Here is a 24795-nt window from a genome sequence, read left to right on the forward strand (position 1 = left end):
ACTGACACTTGAATAGTTGCTAAACACCACAAAACTTCAACCTCAAACATTAGAACAGACTTCAAACTAGTACCTCTGCACCTAAGGAAAAAAGCAGTATGTCTGATGAGTAATTTCTCACTATTTTTCCCACATCCTGATCGATTTACTATGGATAAAGCCAATGCATGCCTTCAACCCATAATGTCTGTTGCCAACTGCTTAACATGGTGGTGGATCTGAGATGGCATGGGCATCTCATGGGAGTCATTAGCTCTGCAAGGTTATTTATCGGCCAAGGGCTATGAGTCCAGGTAACTTGCTTTTACAGGACCGGGTCACCATGGTGCAAACACTGTTCCCTAATGATGTTCCCATATTCCAAGATGATACTGTCTCTTTACACACTGATAAACAAATTCAAGAGTGGTTTCATGAGCACCAGGTTGAAGAGAAACACTGCAAAGATGGGAAAATGCAATTTTAGAAATATATTTGAATCAGAGAATAGGAATTAATGTAATGGCAAGATTTTTGATAGCAAGACACGCAATTGTCAAAATTTATCTTAGTATCCTTGAATAGACTGTGTCTGGTCCAATAACCTACATCTTGTTTTGTTGGAGCAGGAAGTTTGGGGACCTCCATCGTTGCTTCGGATGAGCACGCCTCTAAGTTTAGGAATTAGGAGCGGCCATTCGGTTTATTGGGATTGTAGAGTTGAGTGTCGTCGGCATAGCAATGAAAATAAATGCCAGATTTACAGAACTGAGCCTCGTGGTACACCAAAGTCACCATTACAATATTCTGAGGTCATATTGTTGTGGAGGGCGCAATGCGTTCTTTCTAATAGACAGGACCAAAACCATAAAGCCTCGAATACCAATGTAATTGTCAAGACAATCTAAAACCGTATCGAAAGCTGTGCTCAGGTCAAGTAGTTTATAGCTCTGTTGAATCAGAATCAATAGCAAGCAGGAGATCATTGACCAATTTTGTGCGGTTTGAGTAGAATGAAAAGATCTAAAACCTGATTTAAATAGTTCACATAAATTGTTAATCGGTATAAGTTTGTTGGCTACAATCCTTTCGAGTATTTTTGAAAAAAGGGGAGGAAAGTGACAAATTTATAATATTAAGCAGTGGAAAAAGTTCTCTTCAAAAATGCAGGTCGTGGGTTATGAGGCCGGTACTAACTTGGAAAGAGTGTCGAATAAGGAAACTAATCTGAACCGCAAGGATATGCAAACAGCCTGAGAAACATCAAGTGAGCTTTCAGAGTGGAGACAGCACCCTAATTGGAAAGTAGGCGATACTAGCCGCATCTCTAATTAGAGCGATCTTACAAGTGAAAAAATCCATGAAGTCATTCATAGAAAATTTTAATTTAATAAGGTAATGGTCAGATAATGGTAATATGTAGGAAGAGACTAATGCAGAGACAGCAATGCCACAGGCCAGGACCAGATCGAGGGTGTTACCGCTGCGATGGGTGAGTTCATGAACAAATTGACTAAAACCAAAGCTATCAATAAGTGCTGAGAAAGCCTTGCTAAGAGAATAAGAAGTGTTGAAATGTTGAAATGACTGTTAAAATCAATGTTAGTGGCTCAAGTTACTAGGTTGGAGATAAAATCACAGAATTCATTGAAAAAATGAGAGTAAAGTATGGCTAAATAAAATGATGATGGGAAAATATTTACTTGGCAAGAGTTATTCACAGTTATAAAAGGACACAAGCAATGCAAATGTAATATAAACATTGGGATTAAGATTAAGATTAAGATTAGAGTTGAATATTAAGGCAATGACCCTGCCTTTTTTGTCATCAATCACCAGATCTAAACATCATTGAACCTTTATGGAAAATTGTGGAGCACAGAGTAAAGTAGATTTCCGCCTCCTTCATCTATGAAAGTGGCTTTTTTGTTAAAGAAAGGTCCGATATCCCATAATACACAGTTCAGGGCTTGCATGGCAATCCAAGGAGGACTGAAACTGTGTCCTATTTCTTAGTAGGTACTTGTATTCATATATTACTGTTTCTGTTATTTTTGTCTACCCCTGTACATAAACTGACATAGGCCGATACCAAAAAATAAACAAAGACAGACTCAATTACAAAACCTATACCATACAACTTGGAAGAATGTCTGCTGCCTTGGAAATGTCCATGTTTACCCATAGCTGTGGTACAATGGGAGCTCCAGTATCTGATGTCAAGTCAGCCACAAAAAGTCACCACTGCAATGCCCGGTGCTTGCAAACACTAAACAGATACCCCACAACTTGGAAGGAAGTCCATACCTACACTGCCCTCCAAAAACAAACAACAGTAACTACTTTTTTGGTCTTAAAGGTCAAGGTTCTAACTACAATTTGGGTTTCATATCAACAAAAGTATTCCCATAATAGCCTTTAAAACATATACAGTCCACTTCTGCACCAACAATAGTTTTTTTGGGCACAAATGAAACACTGAAGTCCTTTTCACTCATCATACAATCAATGCACTTTGGCTTTGTAAGGCAGCGTAGACCATAGCTCAGTAAACAGTAAACTTTTTAAGAATTTTGGATAATTTTTGCTATTTCATGAGTAAAGTAAAAGTAAACGTGTAAATATCCCAAATGGAAGTATAACTTTTAAGGTAGGATGGGGTATGTTATAAGAGCAATATTTTTATAACACCATTTTTGCTTTGAAACAATGAAAAAATATCATTAAGGCTTGTCTTGTGGGAAATGCAATTGTTGGGGGAGGTACATTATGGAGTAATTTCGTTGTTTCAGTGTTTCATTAGTCTTCGTGAGTAAAAACTGCATTCCAAAACTTACAGTGATGCAGCTTTAAATGGACACGATACGGATCAACTTTTTTCCCAGAGGTTAGGTGCGCACGATTATGTGTCTGAGGTACACCGGTGAGCGGAGCCTTCGACATCATCACTTACTGTAATCTCCCGTCCTGCTCCTCCCACACGAGATATGCTGAGTGCTGAATATGCGCACCTATAATGCAACGAGAGGGCGTTGCCACATTTTAATTTGGGCAAAGTGATTGGCTGAAAAAAGTGTCAGTCATTTTGTACAAACGTCGCAAACAAAACATACCCGCCCAATGTCCCTTGGATGAGGAGAGAACAGGAGCTTCAGCAGAACAGGGAAATGAAGTTGTCAGACAGGCCAGCCCAGCAACACTCTCTACAACTTAGCCAGCTAGCAAGTTAGGTGACGGACGGTCACGAGTAAAGAGATTTACATGAAATATCATGGCTATCAAGGTCGTCCGTTTGAGCGGTTTGTAGCTACATTTAGCACACGTTAGATAGCTAACGTTAGAGATCCCAGATAGAGGCATTTCTCAGTATTGTGGAGTAAGTTACTGGTAACTACTTGCTAGCTGACATTAGCTAGCTAACCTTTAGCCACCGAGCCTCCTTCAAGTTCAAAACTAGTGGTCACTTGGTGAGTCTTGTCAGCCTGAATTGAATAATATTTCGACAATTTGTGTGTTTTCCTATACTGTTCGCTATCTTCTTACTTAACAGAAACGTAAACGTTAGTTTGCTTGTTTCTACAGCCAGCTCACAAGCTAGCATGCTGAACTTTGCTGATGAATGTTGCTGTAACTTCTTGTTCTTAGTGTTTGTTACCGTGACATCCTTGTTTTGGTTAACAACTTAACGTTAGTTTTTAGTCTTCTGTGCTAACGTTAACATCACCTAGTGGAATCAATAATGCAAGCACATTATTCAAGTGTTACTTGGTTATTTTAGCTCTAATGTTACCTGTTTGTCTGTGGCAGGCCATGTAGCAACGTTAGCTATGTGAGTTGTTTATAGGTTTTAACACACTGACTTTATAAATTCCTTTCAACCAGTGTCGATTTCACTCAAGTAACATAGTAAGCTGAAGCCTTGCTCTCTTCAGGTGAGCTTTTCAGCCATTTCCTGTCTCTTAGAGGTACAGGAAGTTAAATGTTTTAATTACACATTGCAGTTGGCTCTTCTCTCCTTTTGAAACAGTGTCTTACTTCATCAGAGATCAGGCTTGGATTACTTTGCCTCCATCATGCCTTTTCCTTTTGGGAAGTCTCAGAAGAGTCCAGCTGAAATAGTGAAGAGTTTGAAAGAGAATGTGGCATACATGGAAAAGCTGGATGCTACAGAGAGCAAAAAGTGTGATAAGGTCAGCAATGGTGTTATGTGCATTTTTGTCTCTGGCTCTCTGGTTGAAAGTGGGCTCTTACTCTTAACTGATGGTCCCAGTCATTGATGATTTTTCTATTATTAAGGTTGCAGAGGAGGTGTCAAAAAACCTGGCTTCTCTGAAAGAAGTGCTGTGTGGAACAGGTGACAAGGAGCCTCAAACTGAGGCAGTGGCTCAGCTTGCACAAGAGCTGTACAACACCAACCTCCTCATTGCTCTCATTGCAAATCTGCAGAGGATTGATTTTGAGGTGGGGGAAATGTACTTCTTTCTGTCATGACTTTTATGTGTGTATTGATTTCTTTGTGCAGACACTGAAGGGCCAGTGGGTGTGAATGCCTGATTGGGATAGCTAAGCCCAAAGCAAAAATGTCTTTGCATGTTAGCACCCAGTCAGCTATTCATTGCAGTGACTTTCACAGGGGAAGAAGGATGTGGTCCATTTGTTCAGCAATATTGTGCGACGTCAGATTGGTACTCGCACACCCACGGTAGAATACATCTCTTCACACCCACAGATCCTCTTCATGCTTCTGAAAGGGTAAGTTCCACCTTTCCAGGCTACAGGAGTTTAGTGTTTGATGTGCCAGATATGTGTGCCTGGACTGTTCAGCTAGATGTATTAAAGGGAAATTCCACCCTCGGATACTTTTACACTGTTACATATCAATTTATGAGCAACACATTCCATAAGTTATTTTATGATAAAGTGTTGTAGTTTGCTTTTTTTTGTGGGCCCGCTTTCCCTTAACCTGCCTCGTGATTTTCTGCATTTCCTAGAATGTCTTTTGACAACTCCCAGAGAACAGGCATGAACTTGTTGCATTCAGCTGTGGTTTATATGTGCAGGTGGAGGGAGTGATAGCGGAGCGAGAGTAACACAGTTGAGGAAAAGTGCGAGTCACGCCACTTACTCAAAACATGTCTTATGGCTGCATTGCATTATGGTCTATTGAGGCTACTGTCAGTGGAGACATTGGTGTCTCTCTGCCACTTCTATGATGGATTTCTCCTTGTATGATTGTTGAATATTGGTGCAACATGTCGAATTTAGAAAGAAACCATTGCTCTGATTCTGAGGAGCTGACTGCAAAATCTGATGTTTACGTTTACATTTTCGACGTAATGCATGCTGTCTACATTTGGCCAGTTATCTATGAGAATAACAACAATACATCACCATACAACAAAATAGGTCCATAAATGCAAGGTGCATCACCAGTGGCAGTTTTTTTTGTAAGTGTTTTAGGGCGGATTTTTCCTGCAAGTGACATAGATTTTGTGCTTTGCATCTTTCATTTGTGTTGCATCTAGAATTTATATTTTATGATTGGTAATGTACATTACTTAACTGGAAGACCTAACATGTATAAACCTGTACAGATATGAGAGTGCAGAGGTGGCCCTGAACTGTGGAATGATGCTGAGGGAGTGCCTGCGTCACGAGCCGTTGGCACGGACGGTGCTCTTCTCTGAAGAGTTCTACTGCTTTTTCCGTTACGTGGAGCTGTCAACCTTTGACATTGCCTCAGATGCTTTTGCCTCATTCAAGGTACACCGCTAAATTTGCTTTCTGATTACATTATCTTTATACTAACAAATCTAATCTAACATCCTGGTCTCTGTTTGTGCCTTATCAGGATCTTCTCACAAGACACAAGATTATGTGTGCAGATTTCCTGGAGACCAATTATGACAGGGTGAGTCTTCTAGTGTGGATTTTGAAGAGAAAAAATGCTCATGTTATACTTAACATACACATTTGGAAACTTTTTTTTTTTTTCTATCAGGTGTTTACAGAATACGAGAAGCTCCTGCATTCGGACAACTATGTCACCAAGCGACAGTCTTTGAAGGTACTATCACCAAAACTATCAAATCCAAAACTTTAACAGCTATTTGAAACTATTATCAAAATCCCTTTCAAACATTTATTTGTGCTAATGATTCATCAAGGGTAACTGACTTCACTTGATTTAACTGACTGTACATTGAATCAATCAAAGTGCTATTCATTCAATTGCTTAACTATTTTTCAGCTCCTTGGGGAACTTCTCCTGGATAGACACAACTTCACTGTCATGACCAAGTACATCAGTCGGGCAGAGAACTTAAAGCTGATGATGAACCTGCTGAGAGATAACAGCCGCAACATCCAGTTTGAAGCATTCCATGTCTTCAAGGTGTGTATTACTGTGATGGGACATTATAAGAAATTGCAAAAACTTTTCCTGGCCTTATGGGGTATACTACATGTCATCATTCCAACGATTTAGAGTACAGTGAAGTTTTATTGCAAAATGCTACATATCTTTTTTTGGGGAGAAAATCATTAAATGGAGTTCATCATTCAGTAGGTTTTAAATCTATACAATACCGTCTGATGAAAGTTGAGCACATTATGGGTTAGAATTAGGAGTCATCTTAAGATATTTGCTTATAAAATATCATTTTTGAGGGCAGAATCATTTTTCAAATATTGTCTGATGAATTTCAGCTAGCAAACTTTTTTCAAAATGGATATAGCATTTTGGAATGAAACCCTTCATTTGTTGTATATTTGTGCTAGCAGTTATATTTTTTCAAATGGTGGATATCTCGTTTTGGGGTGAAACTGTTAAATTGTATGTTCCATACATCCCTCTCTGCTCTCGCAGGTATTCGTTGCAAACCCCAACAAGACTCAGCCCGTGCTGGACATACTGCTGAAGAACCAGACCAAGTTAGTGGAGTTCCTGAGCCACTTTCAGACAGACAGATCCGAGGATGAGCAGTTCTGTGATGAGAAGAACTATCTGATTAAGCAGATCCGGGACCTGAAGAGGCCCACGGCACCGGAGGAGGCGTAAGGGCACGGGGACGACCGCTCTGGCAGGTGGTGTTAGTTTTAGAGGTGGCGGTTGGAGCTATAGCACACTCGGAGAAGGCGAAGTGAGAGTGTAAGAGACGTGCTTCTTTAGGATCCAATATAAAGTAAAAATTACTTCCTTCACTTTTTTTTCCTTAGTGTGGATGTGGAGGTGATTTCCATCAGGCAAACTGTGAGTGGGCCAAGAACTGTTATTTAAACCATAGTGCTTCTTTAGTGATAATGAAACGCATCTAGTCAGAGCTTGTAATGTTGGACCTTTAACTGTTACCCTTAGATAAGCAATTTCCTCATATGTTGTCGCTGGCAAAGACCTTACAATGACAGAAGCGTTGCCCCATCCACAGCCAACACAAGCTCTGAGGTGTTCTTGAAAGCCTTTTTCAGAAAGATGTCAATATTTTAGAGATTCAAAAAATTGAGGAAGAAATAAATATATTATTTTGCTAATGTAACTTTATGGTTAACATTTTGAAACTTAATTCTTCTTTCTAATACATCGCTTAGTCTAACTAATTCCATAGTATTGGTTTATTGCCTTATTGTAAGCTATTCTGTTCTTCTGGGACTTAAGTGATCTTTAGAAATATGACTTCTGGATTATATTAGCCAGGTCAGCGCATGGTAATCTTTGGTGATTAATAGGTGGTTGGTAGACCTTTGGTGCGTGTGTAAGGTTACAGGGGTCGGAGGTCATCCTGCTGTACTTGCTAATGCATTAGCTGGCACAGGAAGAGAAAATCAAAACCATAGAGGAATCAATTTATTGCGCTGGGGTTTTAGTTAGGCTGTGGTCAGCAAGGCTTACGCGACTGAAATAGAAACGAGGCATCAGATAATGCTGCAGGGTTTCAGGCAGACATCAGTTCATTGCTAACATGGGCAGTCAGGATATACCAATTGATCTCAATGGGAACACTCCATTTCATCCCCAGATACTGAGTATAGATAACAATGACTTTATTTTTAAACAATGATTTAACTTTTTTAAAACTATTTAAAAAAACAAGTGGAGTATGAATATTCACTATGAATAGCAGTTATTTCTTCTTTAAAAAAATGTGACCAATGGGATGAATGATGCCACCCGGCAACAGACTGTAGGACAGAAATTCAACAGAAAACAAATTTCAATTTCAATTTCATCAGATTGAAGCATTCATGGGTTTATAAACTGCTTGATGTATTCCATCTTAGGCTTTGCTCCTTTACAGCATAAGCACTGCTAAACAGAAGAGATAATAATATTGCAGTTTACTTGAAGTGTTGCTGATAAGGCATTACAGTGCATCATAAGCATGTTATAGGTGTTACATTCATATCAGAACATGACATAATGTGTTGTCATTTTAATTAACTTGGCATGTCAAAGAGACTATTATGATATGCTATCTGCCCTTAGGGGTTACTTTTTTCCTGGATAATTTCACTATGGATTTCAGTGGGGAGTTGAAGCAAGAGAAACCCAACCATCTGTATCTTAAGATATTGTGGTAGAAGGGTGATTTATTTTTCATTTGACACATGCCAACCATACTATAATGGGCTTGAATTATGAGGCAGAGTACATCCTACACCATCAAAGACAAAGAAGACGTATTGAAGATCTTTGTTTTTGAGTTAAAACAATATAGATAATAGTTGAAACAAATTTCTTTTGTCTCTTTTTTCAATTCAGTTAAATTCCAAAAATTTGATCACCCTGATTTCATGCAAACAAAATCTCCTGTCATACAATTTGAAATAATTGTGCAAAAAATCAAGAGGGTGGCAAATGCTAAGCCACATACACATAATTCAAAATGTCATATTGCATTCTGTATCATGTTTTCTGATGTGATTATAATCTTATTTAGAGTACGCTATAATATGCTTATGATGCATTAGTATGCTCTTGTCAAGTGTCACCACACTCAAAATAACAACATGCACTGTTAAAACAAGCACGAGTCTGTTTTGGATGATGCGCACTGAATTTACTGAGTTCCTCACATGGGTCACCTCTCTGTTAAACAACTTCAAAGGATTCTGTTGAAATAATTGCCTTAATCGTCACTGTCACTAAAATTGCATAGGCTATTATTTAGATTTCAAGAAATATGTTGTCTGTTCGCACAGTCTTCTAGTATATACCTCATGGGATTTGAGTTTGTAAATGCTGTGTTATCTTTCTTTCCTTCCTTGACAAGATATTTTATTTGACATTTTGGATACAGAACAGTGGTTTGTATGCATGCCTAAACTTGATATATATGTTCTAACTTGAACAGGGACTGCGACCTGGTTTTCGCAATGGAAAACTAGACTTTTAAAACTAAATGTTTTATTGGGTGGTGCCACACAAATGTTAATTCATAATGAATTGCAATATGGTACCGTATAATGAATGTTGCCTTACTTAAAGAAATTTAATGGATCGTAATGATCATGTAAAATTCCAGACCTCTTAATTTGTTTTTTAAACCAAAGTCAATATGAAAGGGAAACAAATATGCATTTCAAGTCCCAAATGTAGCAGTAGTTTGTCTGACCCACATCCAACAGAGTGTAGGTTTATAGCCAAATGAATTATGCTACAAATGTGAGTGTGTGTGAAAGTGTGAATAGAGAGATCGCTAGACTACACTCAGGTTAGGTTTTCAGTTGTAGTTAATTGGCATTTTTAAATCGATGTGCACAGCACCAAATAATCACAGGGTCAATATCAGGCCTTTCTGGGTCCATAAAATTGTTTGGGAAATCTGCTGTGGATGTGGTACATAATGCATAAATAGACCGGTGCAGTCCTGCACACGGTGCGTTGTCATGACACCCAGCTTCTGAGAGAAAGTTTGTAGGGGCGTCTCTGATGTTTCTCTAAACATCCCTGGAGCTGTGAAATTTAGTAAAGATTATGTAATTTTATCAAACAAATGTGAAATACACAATTTTCAAACATAATAGTAATGCATTGGACTTAACACTCATACCCATTAGCTGGCTTATTAGTCCGCTAGTTATTAGGCTGGTTCTTTGGGATTGACATGTTGAAGTTACTAATTTATGCTGTTCTTGGTGACACTTTAATATCCCAAATTGTTGTATAACTTAATTACCACCAGGGTTGTTTTAAGAAATAATTCCATGTGAAATGTGTTAATGGTTAGACATCCATACAAACTTTCTTGAAATACAAGTCCAATCATGATGTGCACTTTGGCAAGGATGAACTGTATATACAGTACAGCTGATCCGCCAGAGGGAACTATTGGCATCTTGTATTGGTTGTACAAAGAAAACATTTCATGTTTCTAAAACCCTACCTCTGGTTACGTGAGTATAATATAATTCACTGGCAATTTTGTTTAGACATCAACACAAATTCCTTAATGTAAGATCCAGACTATATATTTGGTGATTTAATTCCTATTTGAAATTTAAATGTTTGTTGTGCTTTACTTTTTCACTCTATTGCCTTCTTCCCCCCAACCCCCCCCCAACCTTCATACTCTGGATATTTTCTTTATTTACCATGGGAGAGAATTGTAAGTGTACATAGCTTTATTTTAAAGGACAAAAGTGTGAAAGCATTCATGAAAATAAAACTTTATGGCAAAATATTTTTTTGTGGCTCCATCAATTAAGATTATGTTAGATAAGTGAACTCAGCTACAAATGGAGAGCGTGTTTGAAGCACATCAGAGTTCAAGTATTTCCTTATGATAGGTTTCTGAAATGTGTATGAAAAAAGGAGATCGGAAACTGTAACTGCATTTGTGTCTACTAAATTCGTTTTGCCTTGTGTTTTGACTATAAGGCATTTTCTTAACTCTGTGGCTCAGTCTTCAGCTGGTTGTAATGTTTAGATTTTACAGCTTACAATGAGTGAAAGAGTAGAAGAGTAAGAGCTTATATAAGATATTATATAAGAGCTTATAAATTCACAGATTATCAAAATTACAAGCAACCAAAAAAACAGGAGAGCAAAGGGTCTGAGATCCTTTACAATATTCCTGTGACTAAATAATCATGTTAGAGCAAAGTGTGTGGGAAAAGAAATAGAAAAGGAGTCAAGGAGAGAGCAATAGATTGAGTAGAGGATATTATCCAGTAACCTGGTGCCTCATTTATAAAATTAATTTATACAATTGTTCATTGACCTTATCCTTATTTCATAACAGAATCATTTCAACATAATCTATACCATGCATAATCTTAGTAATGAGAAGTTAAGTTTTGTTTTTGAATTACAGATTTATTCGCTGATTTTAACATCAAGGTGGCTTTTATAGAACTTAACTTTGGCTGGTATTTGGTTGAAAGCACAAACCTTCTGTCCGTGAGAACCTTAAGACTGAGAAACCTAGATTGTAAACTGAGTTCTGGTTCTTAGCTCGATGTGTTTGCTCTGTTGCTTTTTTGGTCTCCCTCCTGTCATCTCCTCCATCATGCCTTTGGCCTACATATCCTCCTTGTGTTTTCCCACTCCAGCAAACACATCACTCAGGCTAGAAGGTCTGTGAAGCTGCACTGCTGCCCGGCTCTGGCCTGCAATTAACTCACTCCTGAGGACTTAATACTTCCACAAGGACACGGTTTTCCTCGTCATTCCAGATGCATCTACTGGTCTCTCACCTGCGTCCTTTTTGATCTTGCTCTGAGGATGAACTGAAATCACCTGAATGTTCCCAACTCAGCCCAAATCTTCTCCCTTGAATCCTCTCTGTTTGTCCTCTTCACTGCTGCCTCCTCTCTCTGCTGCAGCCACTTCAGTGTGAATCTGTAGACGTCCTGTCTGGTCTGACGGCCGAGATCTGGAGAAGATGTTTTCCTTCTCAGACTGCTCACCCCTCCAGAGAAATACTTACCTCCTGTAAGGTTCATCAAAGTTCAAGAGAAGTGAGGTACAAACAATGTCTCCACCCAGTGGCCATCTGATTGATCTGTTTCTCCAGTTTCACTCAGACACAGTGTTATTGATTTAACTGAGCCTATTATCTGAAAGCATACTCCAATACTGACTGAAGTGTCCATCATGATATTCCATATTATTCTTTTGACAACAAGCTCTTACTATTGAAGATATGCAAACATATTTTGCATAGCTACTGTCTGTAGTTGCTCTGAAAAATCCTTCTGAGCATTTTGAACAAAAAGCTAAATGAAACAACTGATTAAATGATGTAGCAGCAATTTAAGGCAATGCAAACGATCGACTTTGACAACATTTATGACTTGTAATCTATTTGTGAACATAAACAACTTTTTCTAAAAGCTGTAAATCCACAACTGAAATTATAATTTGTTATGTGATGAAGGTGCCAAGTTGGAACTGCCAATATTTGCATAACCTTTTTACATCTAAACGCACCCTTACATCCAGAAAATCATCTTGGATGCTGTCAGTCACCCTTTCCATCTTTTCCAATTCATTCTCCCTGTAGCGCAAGTTAATATTGGCAATGTTTAAATCACCCACCCCCCTCCTCTTTGTGTAGCTATGGAGCAGCAGTGTCATTGAGTCCCCAGCCTAGTTCAAAACACTGGGATGCATTCCAGCCTACCAGGAGGCAGCCTGAGTGACTGAAGGCAGTTCAGTCGGCTGGCAGTCTATTTTTTCTGCAGAGGTCAAAATCCCCCATTTGGAATTTGTGTAAACCTACTGAAACAAAACGTTACACGTCTTGAATCTACCAGGCCTACCTTTTGTTTGATGGTGTAATTGCTAAATTCATAATGGAAAAGGATATTCCACCTAGTTTGAACCGTGGAAGTATTATATGAACTAACCCTAATTGATGTCTGCTGCAAATGAACTCAAAATGTCACTGACTATCTCAACATCCCCCCACTTTTAATTAGTCTAACCTTCTTCCACTAGCAGCAGTAGGTTATTGCTTCATGAGATGATTTTTTTTTTTTTTTTTTTAACATAGGGCAAATGAATAAAGTCATCTGGGCAGCTGCAATTTTCTTTCCGTTTAACTCCACCAATCGCAGCCTATAGCAGCAGAGAAAAAGCAGTCTGGGAAAGTAGGTTAAAGTTCAACCAGGGAAGAAGGCAAATAAGGCTACGATGAAGCCCATTCTCACAGCAGAGGACGTCCCATGGCTCGGGAAAACGCATTGTTCGCCTGGTTTAAGGTTGGGATCACCAGAAAGCATGTTGGAAAAAGGGAGTTGTAATTTTTTTTTTGCCTCCAAATGAAGCGGGAGTGCTGCTGCAGACAGGGAACAGAAGGCTATGTGGGGGTAGGGTTTAGGGTTTACAGGGGTTACAGGTCACAAGCCTTCTGGGTCTCTTTGACCACCGCGCTGAATGGAAGCGCGAGATGGGCAACACAAACTATTCACTTCTCAAACTACTAATTCTAGATTTGCAGGGGAAACTTTCAGGGCTGCTGCACCACAACAACAAAAAAAGAGTCTGAGTTTTAATGCCAAAGCGAGGAATATCATGTTTGCGTGGATTACAAGAGGACATCTACAAGATCGCGTCGTGTTGCGCTCCTTTCCCCACCCCCACAAAGGGGAAAAACAACAAAAAAAGATGCTCACACAATTTCATGCATGAGAAAACTTTTTGTTGGTCAAAAAGGACGGCGAAGAGGGCTGCAGAGGAGACAACATCTGCGTGGTAAGGTACGTTGTAGTGTTGGAGTATCCTGCATGGCTGTAGCATACAGGCTACTTGCTCCATACAAATTCTAATGCAACTACAAAATCCGAAGGCTTAGAGGTAGGTGGTGTGCATCTTTCCCCCTTTATCCCATTACAGCAGGACACATTTGATCATTGGACTGGTTTTGAAAGTGGTTTCTCTCCAACCGTTTTGTTTATGTTGTAGAGAAATACCAGCGCGACTTTATTTACCAGTAATTTCTCGATATTGTACTGATGATTTGTTAAAACACCTTATTGAGAGGAAGCACATTCAACATACGTCTCTAATGCAATGGTATTTCCTGTAAAAATGTATTTCTAGTTATTTCGGAAGAGTCAAGTCCTTTATAGGTTGTACTTCAAAAGTCACACACGCTTAATGTGTCTTTTTTTTTAACTTGTTTTACTGAGATTTTTGATAAGGCTATTGACACATTTGGCTTATCCAGGCTCAGTTTTAGTAATCCGTAAAAACTTCTAAATTCAGATACCTACTGCTTTAGAGCTGGAAATGGCTTTATACGTTATGTAATTGAATAAAAGCGGATGTGATTTCCATTGAGATCCATTTTTTTAATTGACCGGAGCCGAGCAGCTCGTCATCAGACTGTTGGCGCCACTTTCTCCACACTGAAACACCTCGAGTGGCTCTAACCCCATTTATACACTTCTTTTATAATAACACGGGGAAATATCTCCAATTAAATGTTGACTATTGTATGATTAGCTCTAACTTTTTGTATTACATTTAAGTTTAAATCTTCTCTAGTGTTGTGCTTTGCATGCGATGATTATGCAACGTTATTAGCTAAGGGAATTCATATTTTCATTGTGCTTGGACTAATTGTTTTAAACAAATCATTAGCAGCCAGCCAGTGCATTATAGGCTATTATAGGCTACACAAATACTGAACTGTAGGGCTGAATATATAGGCTGTAAGGAATCGATATTGCAAATTTAAGGAACACAGTATCTATATATGTGCATTGGAAAATCGTTTTTCCAGTAACATACACAGTAAGTGAAATGGTGAGAAGTGTCTGAACGGCCAGTATTATGGCATTTTGAATGTAAGAAGTTTGCACATCAGTTGGAGTTTCAGTGGAAGATATTTCCACAATGTATCAGACTGAAAGTTTCAACTCTTTCAAGCTACATCAAACAGTGATGTAACCTTCAAGCTGAACCCAGGCTTTATAAAATAATTATATCACAACTGCAATATCCAATGTGATATTTTGAGCCTATGCAGCTCCGCACAATTCAAGTGAGAATATGTTTGTTACTGTTTATATTTGCAAGGTCTTGAAACAAATATTTTGCAATCATTGTTGGCAGTGATGCAGTGGCAAAAAATGAAACTGTGGGTAAAATAATCACCTCCAACCACCAGTTTTAAGCAAAAAACTATTTTACTTTCAGAAAAGCATTTATGCATTATTTCATTAAAGTCCACTTACATCAGTTTGATATTATATATTATGATACATACTTTGGATTTAAGTTGTAAATATTCGTCAGCCTTAAAAGATGGGTGAACTGATTGTAAGTCTTAATTAATTTTCCTCATAGCATAACAGGCAAATAACTTCATAGGGCCCCGACTTGAACTCTGGTAAAGGATGTGTTCATTCTCAAATCAATTTAAGTTAAAGGATAATTTGAAATATTTATATTTATCTGCCACTCTTAATCAATTTTGTTCTCTTTCAGATGCTCCAGATTGAGAATTTCCTATTTGGAGCTGGAAGTAATCTAAAAGACATCAGTCCCGACTTCCCACGCCTCCGCTGACCTTATGGTCCTCCAGCTAAGGTGCATCTAGTGTAGTTAGTGAAGTAGTCCAGTATCTACTGCCCTAGTTGCTCCTTCTGGCTGGAGGGCTTGTTCTGCCAAGTTCTGAATGTACTTGGCCACGTTTTTTCATTACATTTATATTGGCAAACGACCACAACTCTGTGATGAAATGCGTGTTCTGTCTCTCTTTTTAGGACATCATAACTGCATATTATGTTTCTATTCAGCAAATGAGACTTGTGCAGATATCCTATTACCAACATGCAGCTTTGTTGCAGCGTTATCCCAAAGAATCCCCCATTGAAAATGAATGGAGTTATAATCTCCATGGGAACAAAACTAACCTAATTAGTCTTTTTCATTAGTGTTTCACTGTGCAGATAAGAAATCAAGTTCTTTTATGAAACGCATTTATAGTGTAACTGCATTTGAATATGTGTGTAGCATAAACAGGAAGATGAGTTAATTAGTGTCACTGCGCACCACAGATCCCATTCATCACTGTGATTCTTGCACAAGGAGTCTGAACAGTTCCCTCTGACTTTTTCAGTGACTCAAATAAATTTCCCACTCATAAGCTGAACATCTTGTCTTGTGGACCTGGCAGTTCCAAAGTGCTCACAGTGCAGTTAGTACACATTGATCTACTGCAGTTTGCGCACTTCAGGTATTGCTGGTCACCTTCTCTTTCACACCAGCCCGTTCATTTTCCTGCAGGTATAGACGTGGGATGGGTTTACGGAGAGTTTTGTTGGTTTGCTCTCAGCTTCTGCCTATCTCTGCTGTGCAAATCCATGCAAAGCTCTCTGTTACTCAGAGATGCAGCCAAAGGAAGAGATAAAACCTCCCCGAAATGGTTTTGTTTTCTGTTGTTCAGAGCTTTGTTATGGTAGGCACATAGATGAATACTTGAAAGGGAAAGAAAATCAATTCACTGCAGGCATGAGAGAGCAGCTGTTGTTTTTTTTTTCTCTTGCTGTCAGTTTACAGACCAATTAGGCTCTACAGGCATCTTCACATTAAGTTATTTTGGCATTGCTGTTTGTCTTGCTGTTTTCGGGTGGATGACTTCGCAATTTTAATACTAGACAAAATCTTAAAAAAAAATTGCACAGTATCCATCTGTAATCCGCCAGAAGTGAGCAGCTACTCATGTCTTAGATTGTCCTCTTAAAACGTTTTTGTGAAACTGCCCCCAATAAATGTGAATTATCAACTTTCTCCAAGAGTGTATGTCGGTCTCTATGGTGTCTGCTGACATATAAACTGAACACTAGATGGCACCAGTTCAACTTTATTGGTTCTTTGGGAGCAAAAGTGGAACTGAAATCCCAGTCTACTCAAAATGGGATGAGGATAACTGGAGTCATCAATGTGAAAATAAAATGTTATTAGGTAATGCTGCTTAAGAAAGGCCTGAATGATGAGATTACTTTTTTCGTTTATACAAATCTTTTAAGTTAAGAGTTCTTCTGGGATTTTTCCCTTTTGCCTCATATTTCTGCTTTCTGCACCTGTGTGTAAATAATAAAAACACTTGCTGTTCATAAATCACGCTTATGTGTCATTTTCATTGTAATGTATATGTGCGTCCCCGGCTACAACCACTGCACCTCCTCTGCCGTGTGAATAGCGCTGTGGCCTAATTGCATCCCCGCAAATATTGTGCCATTCATCTAACAAGACAACAACACACGCACCGCATTAATTCCCCCCTAAGCTTAAGTCCTGCAGCCACAAAGGGCAATGCATCAGCTCGGATCATTACTACAGGCGAGGGGAGATTTCTACACGCGCGTAGTTCCGCGCTGTGGTGCGCGCTTTGGGGGAACGCGCAGATTTATTCGGGGCTCGTTCATCTGAGCAGCCAGCCGAGAGTCAGTGCTGCAAGTGAAGAGGGGACTCTTTAAGTTATCAGCATCAGGATAGCTTTACCAAGAGGCTTAACCAAACAGCTCTCCAAGCGGACGGACCGTGCAGCCTCACTCTGGTCTTTGGCTTCCCTGCACGCAAAGCGGAAGGATGCTTATCAGAGCAGAGCCAGGAGCTGCAGTGTCACCTAATCAGCACAATCACAGGATCCTTCTGTAACTTTTTTTTCCTTTCGTTTGGGAAGTTTATCTCAGCCGTTTCTACCCTGCCCTACACTCGTATGCCATGGTCGGCGTGTCAGTGTCTAGTGCGCTCTTTCTGTGCGCTTTCCTCCAGCTGTTCCCGCTGCCCGGCGGACAGGTGCCTGTACCAAACTGCCAGGAGGTGCGCGCGGTGTTTCAGTCGCAACACCCGGGGTCCAAATGGGTCCCCGAAACCCCAGTTTCAGGTAACTATCATCAGCCTAAATCTTTTACCTGCAATCTACCGTTTTACGCATAGATCTGGCAACTGCATCTTCTGCTTGTCCGCAGTTTTTTAGGGACATTGTAGACTGAAATAATTTCTCATGAGTGAAAATTGATGATTGCTATTTTTATGACCGATTGAGAACATCCAAGTTTCATTTCGGGATTCCATTTGTGCCAACGAGCGGAAAATCTTTACCATAGTTCCCTAACGAGCAATGATTTTCAGAGTTTTTTTTTTTTTTTTTCCTATTTTAAGGCTACTGACCTCTCCAGTACCAGCAGTGAGAGCCAACCCACACATATTCTCCAACCCTCTGGCTGAACATTTACTAACTTGCTCTGACCGTGTTTAGTGCCTCGTTTAAAATGCTGGTTTAATTATATGAACCACCAGTTAACTCTAAATAAAAAAGCTTAATGAACCGATTCATTTCACTGCACATTTTGATCCTACTATAAAGCCAAGTAGAATTCCCTGAAATCTGCCTAACTTTTCTCAGTGCTTTTAAGTGGGAATTCAGACGTGATGTTCTCCTTTAGTATGTGTTTCTTTTAAGAGTTTAGATCTTTTGCTGCTGCTGAGTGTTGTTGATCTAACTGTATGTGTAAAACTTCACAGAGTAAGAGTGCTGATAGGGGATCAGCTGAAAACAAAGAAAAAGATCAGCACTCTTATTCTATAAGGCTTAATTAATAGGTTCTGTTCAGCCCGGCATTGGCAGCCTTTCCTCTGCAACACTCATGGATTATAGATCAGTGATGAAATAACATTTTGCCTATATACCCTGAAAACAATCTTCTAAAAGATGTAATCATTCAAACGGGGTAATTATTGTTCCTTGGACCGTGGGAGCTCAAATGTCACCTGAATCTGTCTCAGCTGAAAGGAACGAACGCGTCTTGACAGAAGTGATCTGAAGACTTTGAGACATGAACAAGAAATACATTGAGCTAATCGTTAAATAATTCAGGGCTCGTGGGATAGAGGAACAACTTGGATCTCCCATCCTGCTTTGCAGAATACAGCAAGTTGACCGTGTAATTGGTGCACTGATGGAGCCTGTTGCTTGCATTCTGATTCAATATGTAAATTGATATCCCTCTCATGTGGCTGAATCACAGCCTGCTGCAAATGTTAATTGGGTGTTTTAGTGTCATGTCAGCGAGGGGAAGTGCTTCAGGTTAACTGTTTTCTCTCCCTCCTTCGCGTGTGATTCTCTCTCGCCTCGCTCCCACTAGATTTAAAGCAGTTTATCAGCAAATAATAGTAAATGTGCTGTGAACATGTACGAGTGTAACAAAACAAGGCTGTGTCTTGCCTGACAGAAAATGTTTGGAAAAACAAACAGCAGGGAGAGATCTGCAACAGATTTTCAAGGATCTTTTGTTATGCACCTTCCACCCCATGTTATTTCCCCATCTGTGGATGCATGCAGCTCTAACCAATGAGCCCTACATTTCTCCATGCATCTATCTTTAATCAGACAGAGTCAAACATCTTCCACCTAGGGCATCAAGCATTTATCTGTCAGAAAAAGGGGAATCATAACAGGCCAAGATAAATTTTTAGCCTCCCAGAGTCTCAGGCACAGCTGCCCAGCTACACTTTCCCAGAGAAATGTGTCTGTGTTGGGCAGCACACAGACCAGACAGATCAAAACCTTCACTTTCAATGGAAATCAAACATGTGCCAGTCAGCCAAAGGACAATTCTCCTTTGCAAATTCAGGGATATTTTGGTTTCCACAGTCCCATTTTACCCCGACAACCCATGACTCTGCTGTTACGGATTAAAAGTTGGCCTTGCGAATGACATGGGTGCATTGTTGTCATGTGCTTTTACTATTTCAGTGACTGTTCATAGATAATAACTGTGATGAGGCCTGTCTTAATGGAACATGATGGGATATGATGTCAGGACTCCCGGGCCAAAACGAATCGGTCAGACATCTGAATGAGAAATGAGCCGTGACGGAACCGGTGTGTTAATTTTAGAGTGCCTTCGTTTGCTGAGAGGAAACCCTTTTGTTTTTCAACGCATCCCCAAAGCACCTCGGTTCACGTGTCGTCGTATTAATCTCCCCTAACTGGAGATAGCTGTGGGCCTGCAGTGAGGACGTCACACGGATTGTGACTGTGCCACAGGAGGTCTTTCATAAATTAGCCTAACATCGAGTGCGGTCTCCTCCCTTTGACACGAGCTCCACTGTAACAGAAGGTCATGGATCTGGACAGCAGTGCCTTTAACCTCAGGAATTTAGCGATTAACTATATTTTTTGTTGTTTTTTCAGTTTTAATACATAAATTAGCAAACATTACAGCGTTAGCAAACATTACACACATTCACTCAATCACTCATTAATGCACACAAGGCAACATTCAACTCTGTAGGGCATTTTTCTCTGTGTAGTTCTATGTACACTAGAGGAAAAATAAGGAAATAATAAAGGAACAGAGGGAATAAAGTACTGCAAAATAATGTTAATACTTCATGTGATTGTTTGATCGTACTTCTCAAAAACGTATAATGTCATATGCCATTACTGACTAAATTGTATTCCATTTTTTTCCAGTGCAAGATCTTTTTTGTACTGGAAAATGTCAAAAATCTTCAAAAACATGCAACTTTCTAGTGAGGATTAGAATATTTCCAGTATTTTCTTATAACTAGTGATGACACTGACTTGTCATTCATCACCCTGGTCAATATTTAACCATTATATCAAATTTAATATCCTGTAAGAGACAGAGTTATGGCGCAGTGCTTGTACTTACCGTAGGACTTCCATAAATCTCTAGTTCTCTGTTTCTATCCATAATGAGCTGATGTTTTTTTCCAAAAAGCATGAAATATGCAGTCACTTTTCATATGACATTTAGTACATTTCTTTGTCTTTGTTTTTTTTCCATCTTGCCTCGTGTATAATCAATCCTTGTCATTAATTTATACTGAATAAGTCAGAGATTTTCAGTTACTGTTCTATCTACTCTAATTGTTCTAAAATAGTTGACGCTCGCTCATAATTTTGCAAGTAAGCGTGGAACAAAGGGCTTGTCATGTAGCCTCATACAACAAGAGTTCTTCATTGAGGCATACAGTATATGAAAGATTGATGAAATTAAACGTTCAGGATGGCTAGTTATAATCAAATTGAGGGAAGTACAGCTTGCTTTCTGTGTGTGTGTGCGTGTGTGTGTGTGTGTGTGTGTGTGTGTGAGGTGAATGGGGAGACGTGAAGTAGTATGTATTGATATACTGTGTGGGGGAGGTGGCTGATTCAGAGATGGCCGCAGGACGGCAGAGCAGAATTCTAATAATGCTGCATGTGGTGCCAGGGGGGCAGAACACCAAAAAGCAAGCTCAAGTTTTTTTCCCACTAACATTATTCAAAAGAACTCACTGCAGCGATCCAACGTTACAGTAAAGAAGAGCTTAAGATATAAAAAAAAAGGAAAAAAAACAAAACAGCTGTGGGAGTACTACTCATGCCTTTTGTTATGGCTGTTGCTGTGGGTGGTTGTAGTGTCTGAAGGTGAAAGGGAAGCTGAGTATCAGTGCTTCGCAGTGTCATAATACATGTGCAAGAGGCACATGAGCAGCGCCGAGCACTTACCCCAGGACATAAGGGTTAAAGTAGCTCCATCAGAGGCAGTAATGGTTTGTTTGGACGACTTTGTGGGTCTCTGACAGCAGCTGACCTGATTCATGAGAGGAGGATCAGATTCTCGCTAAATGGAAGACTAATACTAGTTTGCTGGAGGCTCAGCTGACAGCTGGCACTTATTTCAACAGAAAATCCTGCATACTGTACTTGCAAGCAAGGAGGTTTTTCTTTTTTTCTTTTGGAGAAGAAACAATTATTGCTTGTATATTGTTTGATATTGTTTGTAGGACGCCAGCAAAAGGCCACGGGACATTGACCCGTTAGTAATTAGTTGCGGGGTCAGGTCGGCATGGCGACGTGCTGTCCTGGGATCCAAGAGAAAAGGGAACGCTGACCAGACATGGAGTCGTTAGAGGATGCGTTTACAATGCAAACGCCGTGAGAGACAGAACAACAATGAACAACATTCCTGCCTTTTAAATGGCAATGGGCACAACTAATTGGCGGATCAATTTGACCCGAAGCGATAGGTCCTTCTGTCTAATTAAACACTGATCTTTTTTCTTTTTTTATCTGTTCCTTTTGAAAATTTCAGTTTAAAAGAAGAGCGGCTGTGGCTGTTTTGTGTACGCAAAAAAAAAAAAGAAATGAGGGTCTTTCACAGTCATGCTACCAGCTTTCAAATTATTGCTTCATCAAAAGACTAAAGTAGAGCAGCATGCGAGGCACTAAAAATACTTAAGACAATTGTAATCCCCAGTAGCTAATGATATTATTATTCCTTAGGTTGGTTGTAATTTGTGCTATCTTTATTTCATTTATGCTTATTGTCTCTGCAAAGTGTCATTGGCTTATTTTGCCCTGGAGAGAAAGCCATGGATTCCCACACGCTTCAACTCAACAGTGGTAGTTGATGTATAATTTATGCTCATAATGAACAGTCTTTAACATATTCTATATCTTAATACAACTTGTTTTTCCCCCCATGGTCTCCGTCATTAAACTTGCATAGTGATAGCTTTCTAATTGGTGCTGAGGAAGTAAGAGACATACTTGTGCTTGCCCCCATTCCCTTGGCTTGGAGTCTCTGAGCTTGTTAAAGATGTGAGGAGAGGGACTCCACTTTGTTGTGTACACAGGACTTTCTGCCGCCCGACTGGAATCGTCACCCATGGCATTTCTGCGAGAGCCAGAGAAACAGTGGTTTGAGGATTTTAAAAGGCGGCTGTGACAACTCGTAGGGCAATCGCTGCATTTGAAAAAAGGCACTCGGAGACCTTGACACTCGTGAAAAAGCAATTGTTCTGCATGTAGAACTATCTGGCCGACTGTTTCAGAGTATTGACTGAAACTACATCATGATTAAAAGGCATCACCTTGAACTGAGGTTGTATGCTGAGGAAATTTACATCTAAATTGGTCCTAGCCTGCACCTTGTCTTTCTTCATTTTGTCTGAGAGAATTGACCATCAGGACACAAAAATAGACCAATTAACCAATAACAGACTGATAGAAAGGTGCTCTCTGTGCCTGATAGCAATTAGGCTCAAGGTAGGTGGAGTGAAACGAGCTCGGAGCAGAGGTGTGTAGGGGATGACAAGGAAGGGGGAATAAAGAGATGGAGGAGGTGAAAGAGAGCAGAGCGCACAGAGCAAAGGAGAGGAGCGGGAAGCTTATTCCCAAGTGGTCTGTCAGTCAGAAGGAAGGCTTTATTTAGAGGGTGTCATTTTATTATTTGTGTAACTCCGGGGGGAATCATTTTCCCGCCGAAATCCTTTGCTTATTCCTCGCCGCGGTGGAACTTCTGTAATGAAATACATTCATCATCTGCAAAACGGCAAACGGGCAGATGAAACTGTCTGTTTTGCCGGAGATAATTGCTAAATCCCCGTCTCTTTCTCCCCCAACGTGCGCTCACCTCACCTATGGCGGTATTGACAGCTTAATAATTTTGCCCCTGCAGCCTGAAATTAACTTGATCTTATCTGTCAGGAGTCCTTTGTAGGTATTGATTTAAGATATTACGCCTGTCAGTATGCATAGAAAAGGTGCCGTGTGACAGTTTTATTGCTGTTTCACAGTCATTATATACCTTAAGCCTGTTGGGAGTCGGCAATAACCAGGGAGTTTGCACTTGTGTAGCCGATCACTGAAGCTGTTCTCCGTTTGATTGCCTTATTCCCCAGTAGTTATTAATTATCAAGAGCTTCTCTCTTTTGCTTCTCTTGCTTGGTTTGACTCCTCTCCACGCCTGCTGTTTCATCATTACAGTCTGAGCGCTGTTTCTGAACATCTATTGTTCAAGCGCTCAAAGAGACGAAGCCTCAAAACGATAGAAATATTCACTTTTCATATTACAATAAACCCTCCCTTCCCACCAAAGGCCTCTCCGCTGTCTTTTGACACGCTTGTTATCTATACTTCTTTTCTACGATATCCTTCTTCCAAATTCATCTCTCTGCTTCCCCCCCCTGTCTATCCTTCAGCTCTCCCCCCCCTCTTCCCCACTAAGCAGGAGCTGAAGCTCACAGACTCCCCTGACATTTGTTTACTATGCTATCAATCAGGCCCTTGTCACTTAAGCTTCTCAGGTAGAGCCTGTAGACAACTGCTCAACCCACCTTGGCATATTACTACTCCGGCTTTCATTGAAGCTTACAGCATCCACATGGAGAGAGGGAGTGAGGGACAGAGAGGGAGAGAGAGAGAGAGAGAGAAAACTAAGCAGAGGGATTCTCAGAAGAATTCCTCTTTGTATTTAAACATTAGATGGTTGTGCCCTATTTATGTCTGTGATGTCTGTGTGTGCGTCATTTTAGGGCAGTGATGGGATTGGAAATCAGCTGGAAATTTATATCTTGTTTCTACACAGCACATCTTCCACTGGACCTTTTTTTTTTCTTTGCCTTACAGCTATTTTGACACAGAATCATAACTATCAGAAATGTGCATTATTCCTTTTTGGTAAGAAACTCACATCATGTTGTTAAACTCTTTTCGTTTCTATTCCAGTGAATGACCATTTTCACTACACACTACTACTGTTACAGGGGCATAGTAGGTAGCTGCATGACCAGAGAAATAGAACGTGAAATAATGTCTCTTTGTAAATGATGTCTTTCAGTGTATCACACAAAAGCTGCATTTCATTTGCCACTGTTGTGGTCGCAGATGAGATACCTTGGCTATCCTTGATGGAAGTGAATTCTAACCCTTTAGTCTTTATCTCTCCCCACACTTGTTTTTTTTTTTTTTTTTTCCAAATCGAAATAATTTCTTTAGGGCATTTCTTCTTTGATCCGGTTGTGTATGGCTACATTGCCCAATGAAACATCCTTGTCACCTCAGA

The 24795-nt window shown here is 39.8% G+C and overlaps 2 protein-coding genes across 3 annotated transcripts in view; both read left to right on the forward strand.

Moving 5' to 3' along the window:
* The first annotated feature begins 3128 nt into the window (after positions 1-3128).
* On the forward strand, positions 3129-10658 carry cab39l1 (calcium binding protein 39, like 1). Of its 2 annotated transcripts, none has more exons than XM_078289109.1 (9): positions 3129-3446; positions 4007-4169; positions 4276-4440; positions 4613-4731; positions 5574-5742; positions 5831-5890; positions 5981-6046; positions 6230-6373; positions 6848-10658. In XM_078289109.1, exons 2-9 carry the CDS (start codon positions 4053-4055, stop codon positions 7037-7039), a joined length of 1032 nt encoding a protein of 343 aa, XP_078145235.1. In that variant the 5' UTR covers positions 3129-3446; positions 4007-4052; the 3' UTR covers positions 7040-10658. The 2 variants fall into 2 exon arrangements, with proteins under 2 accessions (XP_078145235.1, XP_071780006.1); XM_071923905.2 differs by having other exon boundaries at positions 4023-4169.
* Positions 10659-17656: 6998 nt separating this feature from the next.
* gpc3 (glypican 3) overlaps positions 17657-24795 on the forward strand; it is an 86832-nt gene continuing 79693 nt past the window's right edge. Inside the window, exon 1 of the mRNA XM_071923935.2 lies at positions 17657-17819. Coding sequence (XP_071780036.1) covers positions 17657-17819 — 163 coding nt within the window. The remainder of the gene's footprint in view (positions 17820-24795) is intronic.

Source organism: Centroberyx gerrardi, chromosome 16 (assembly GCF_048128805.1).
Source record: "Centroberyx gerrardi isolate f3 chromosome 16, fCenGer3.hap1.cur.20231027, whole genome shotgun sequence".
NCBI lineage: Eukaryota > Metazoa > Chordata > Actinopteri > Beryciformes > Berycidae > Centroberyx > Centroberyx gerrardi.

Excerpts from the sequence above, each read along its gene's own strand:
- cab39l1 (XM_078289109.1), top strand. The coding sequence starts at position 4,053 with ATGCCTTTTCCTTTTGGGAAGTCTCAGAAGAGTCCAGCTGAAATAGTG. Across the intron at positions 4,732-5,573 it reads CTCTTCATGCTTCTGAAAGG|ATATGAGAGTGCAGAGGTGG; the intron begins GTAAGTTCCACC and ends AAACCTGTACAG. Across the intron at positions 5,743-5,830 it reads ATGCTTTTGCCTCATTCAAG|GATCTTCTCACAAGACACAA; the intron begins GTACACCGCTAA and ends GTGCCTTATCAG.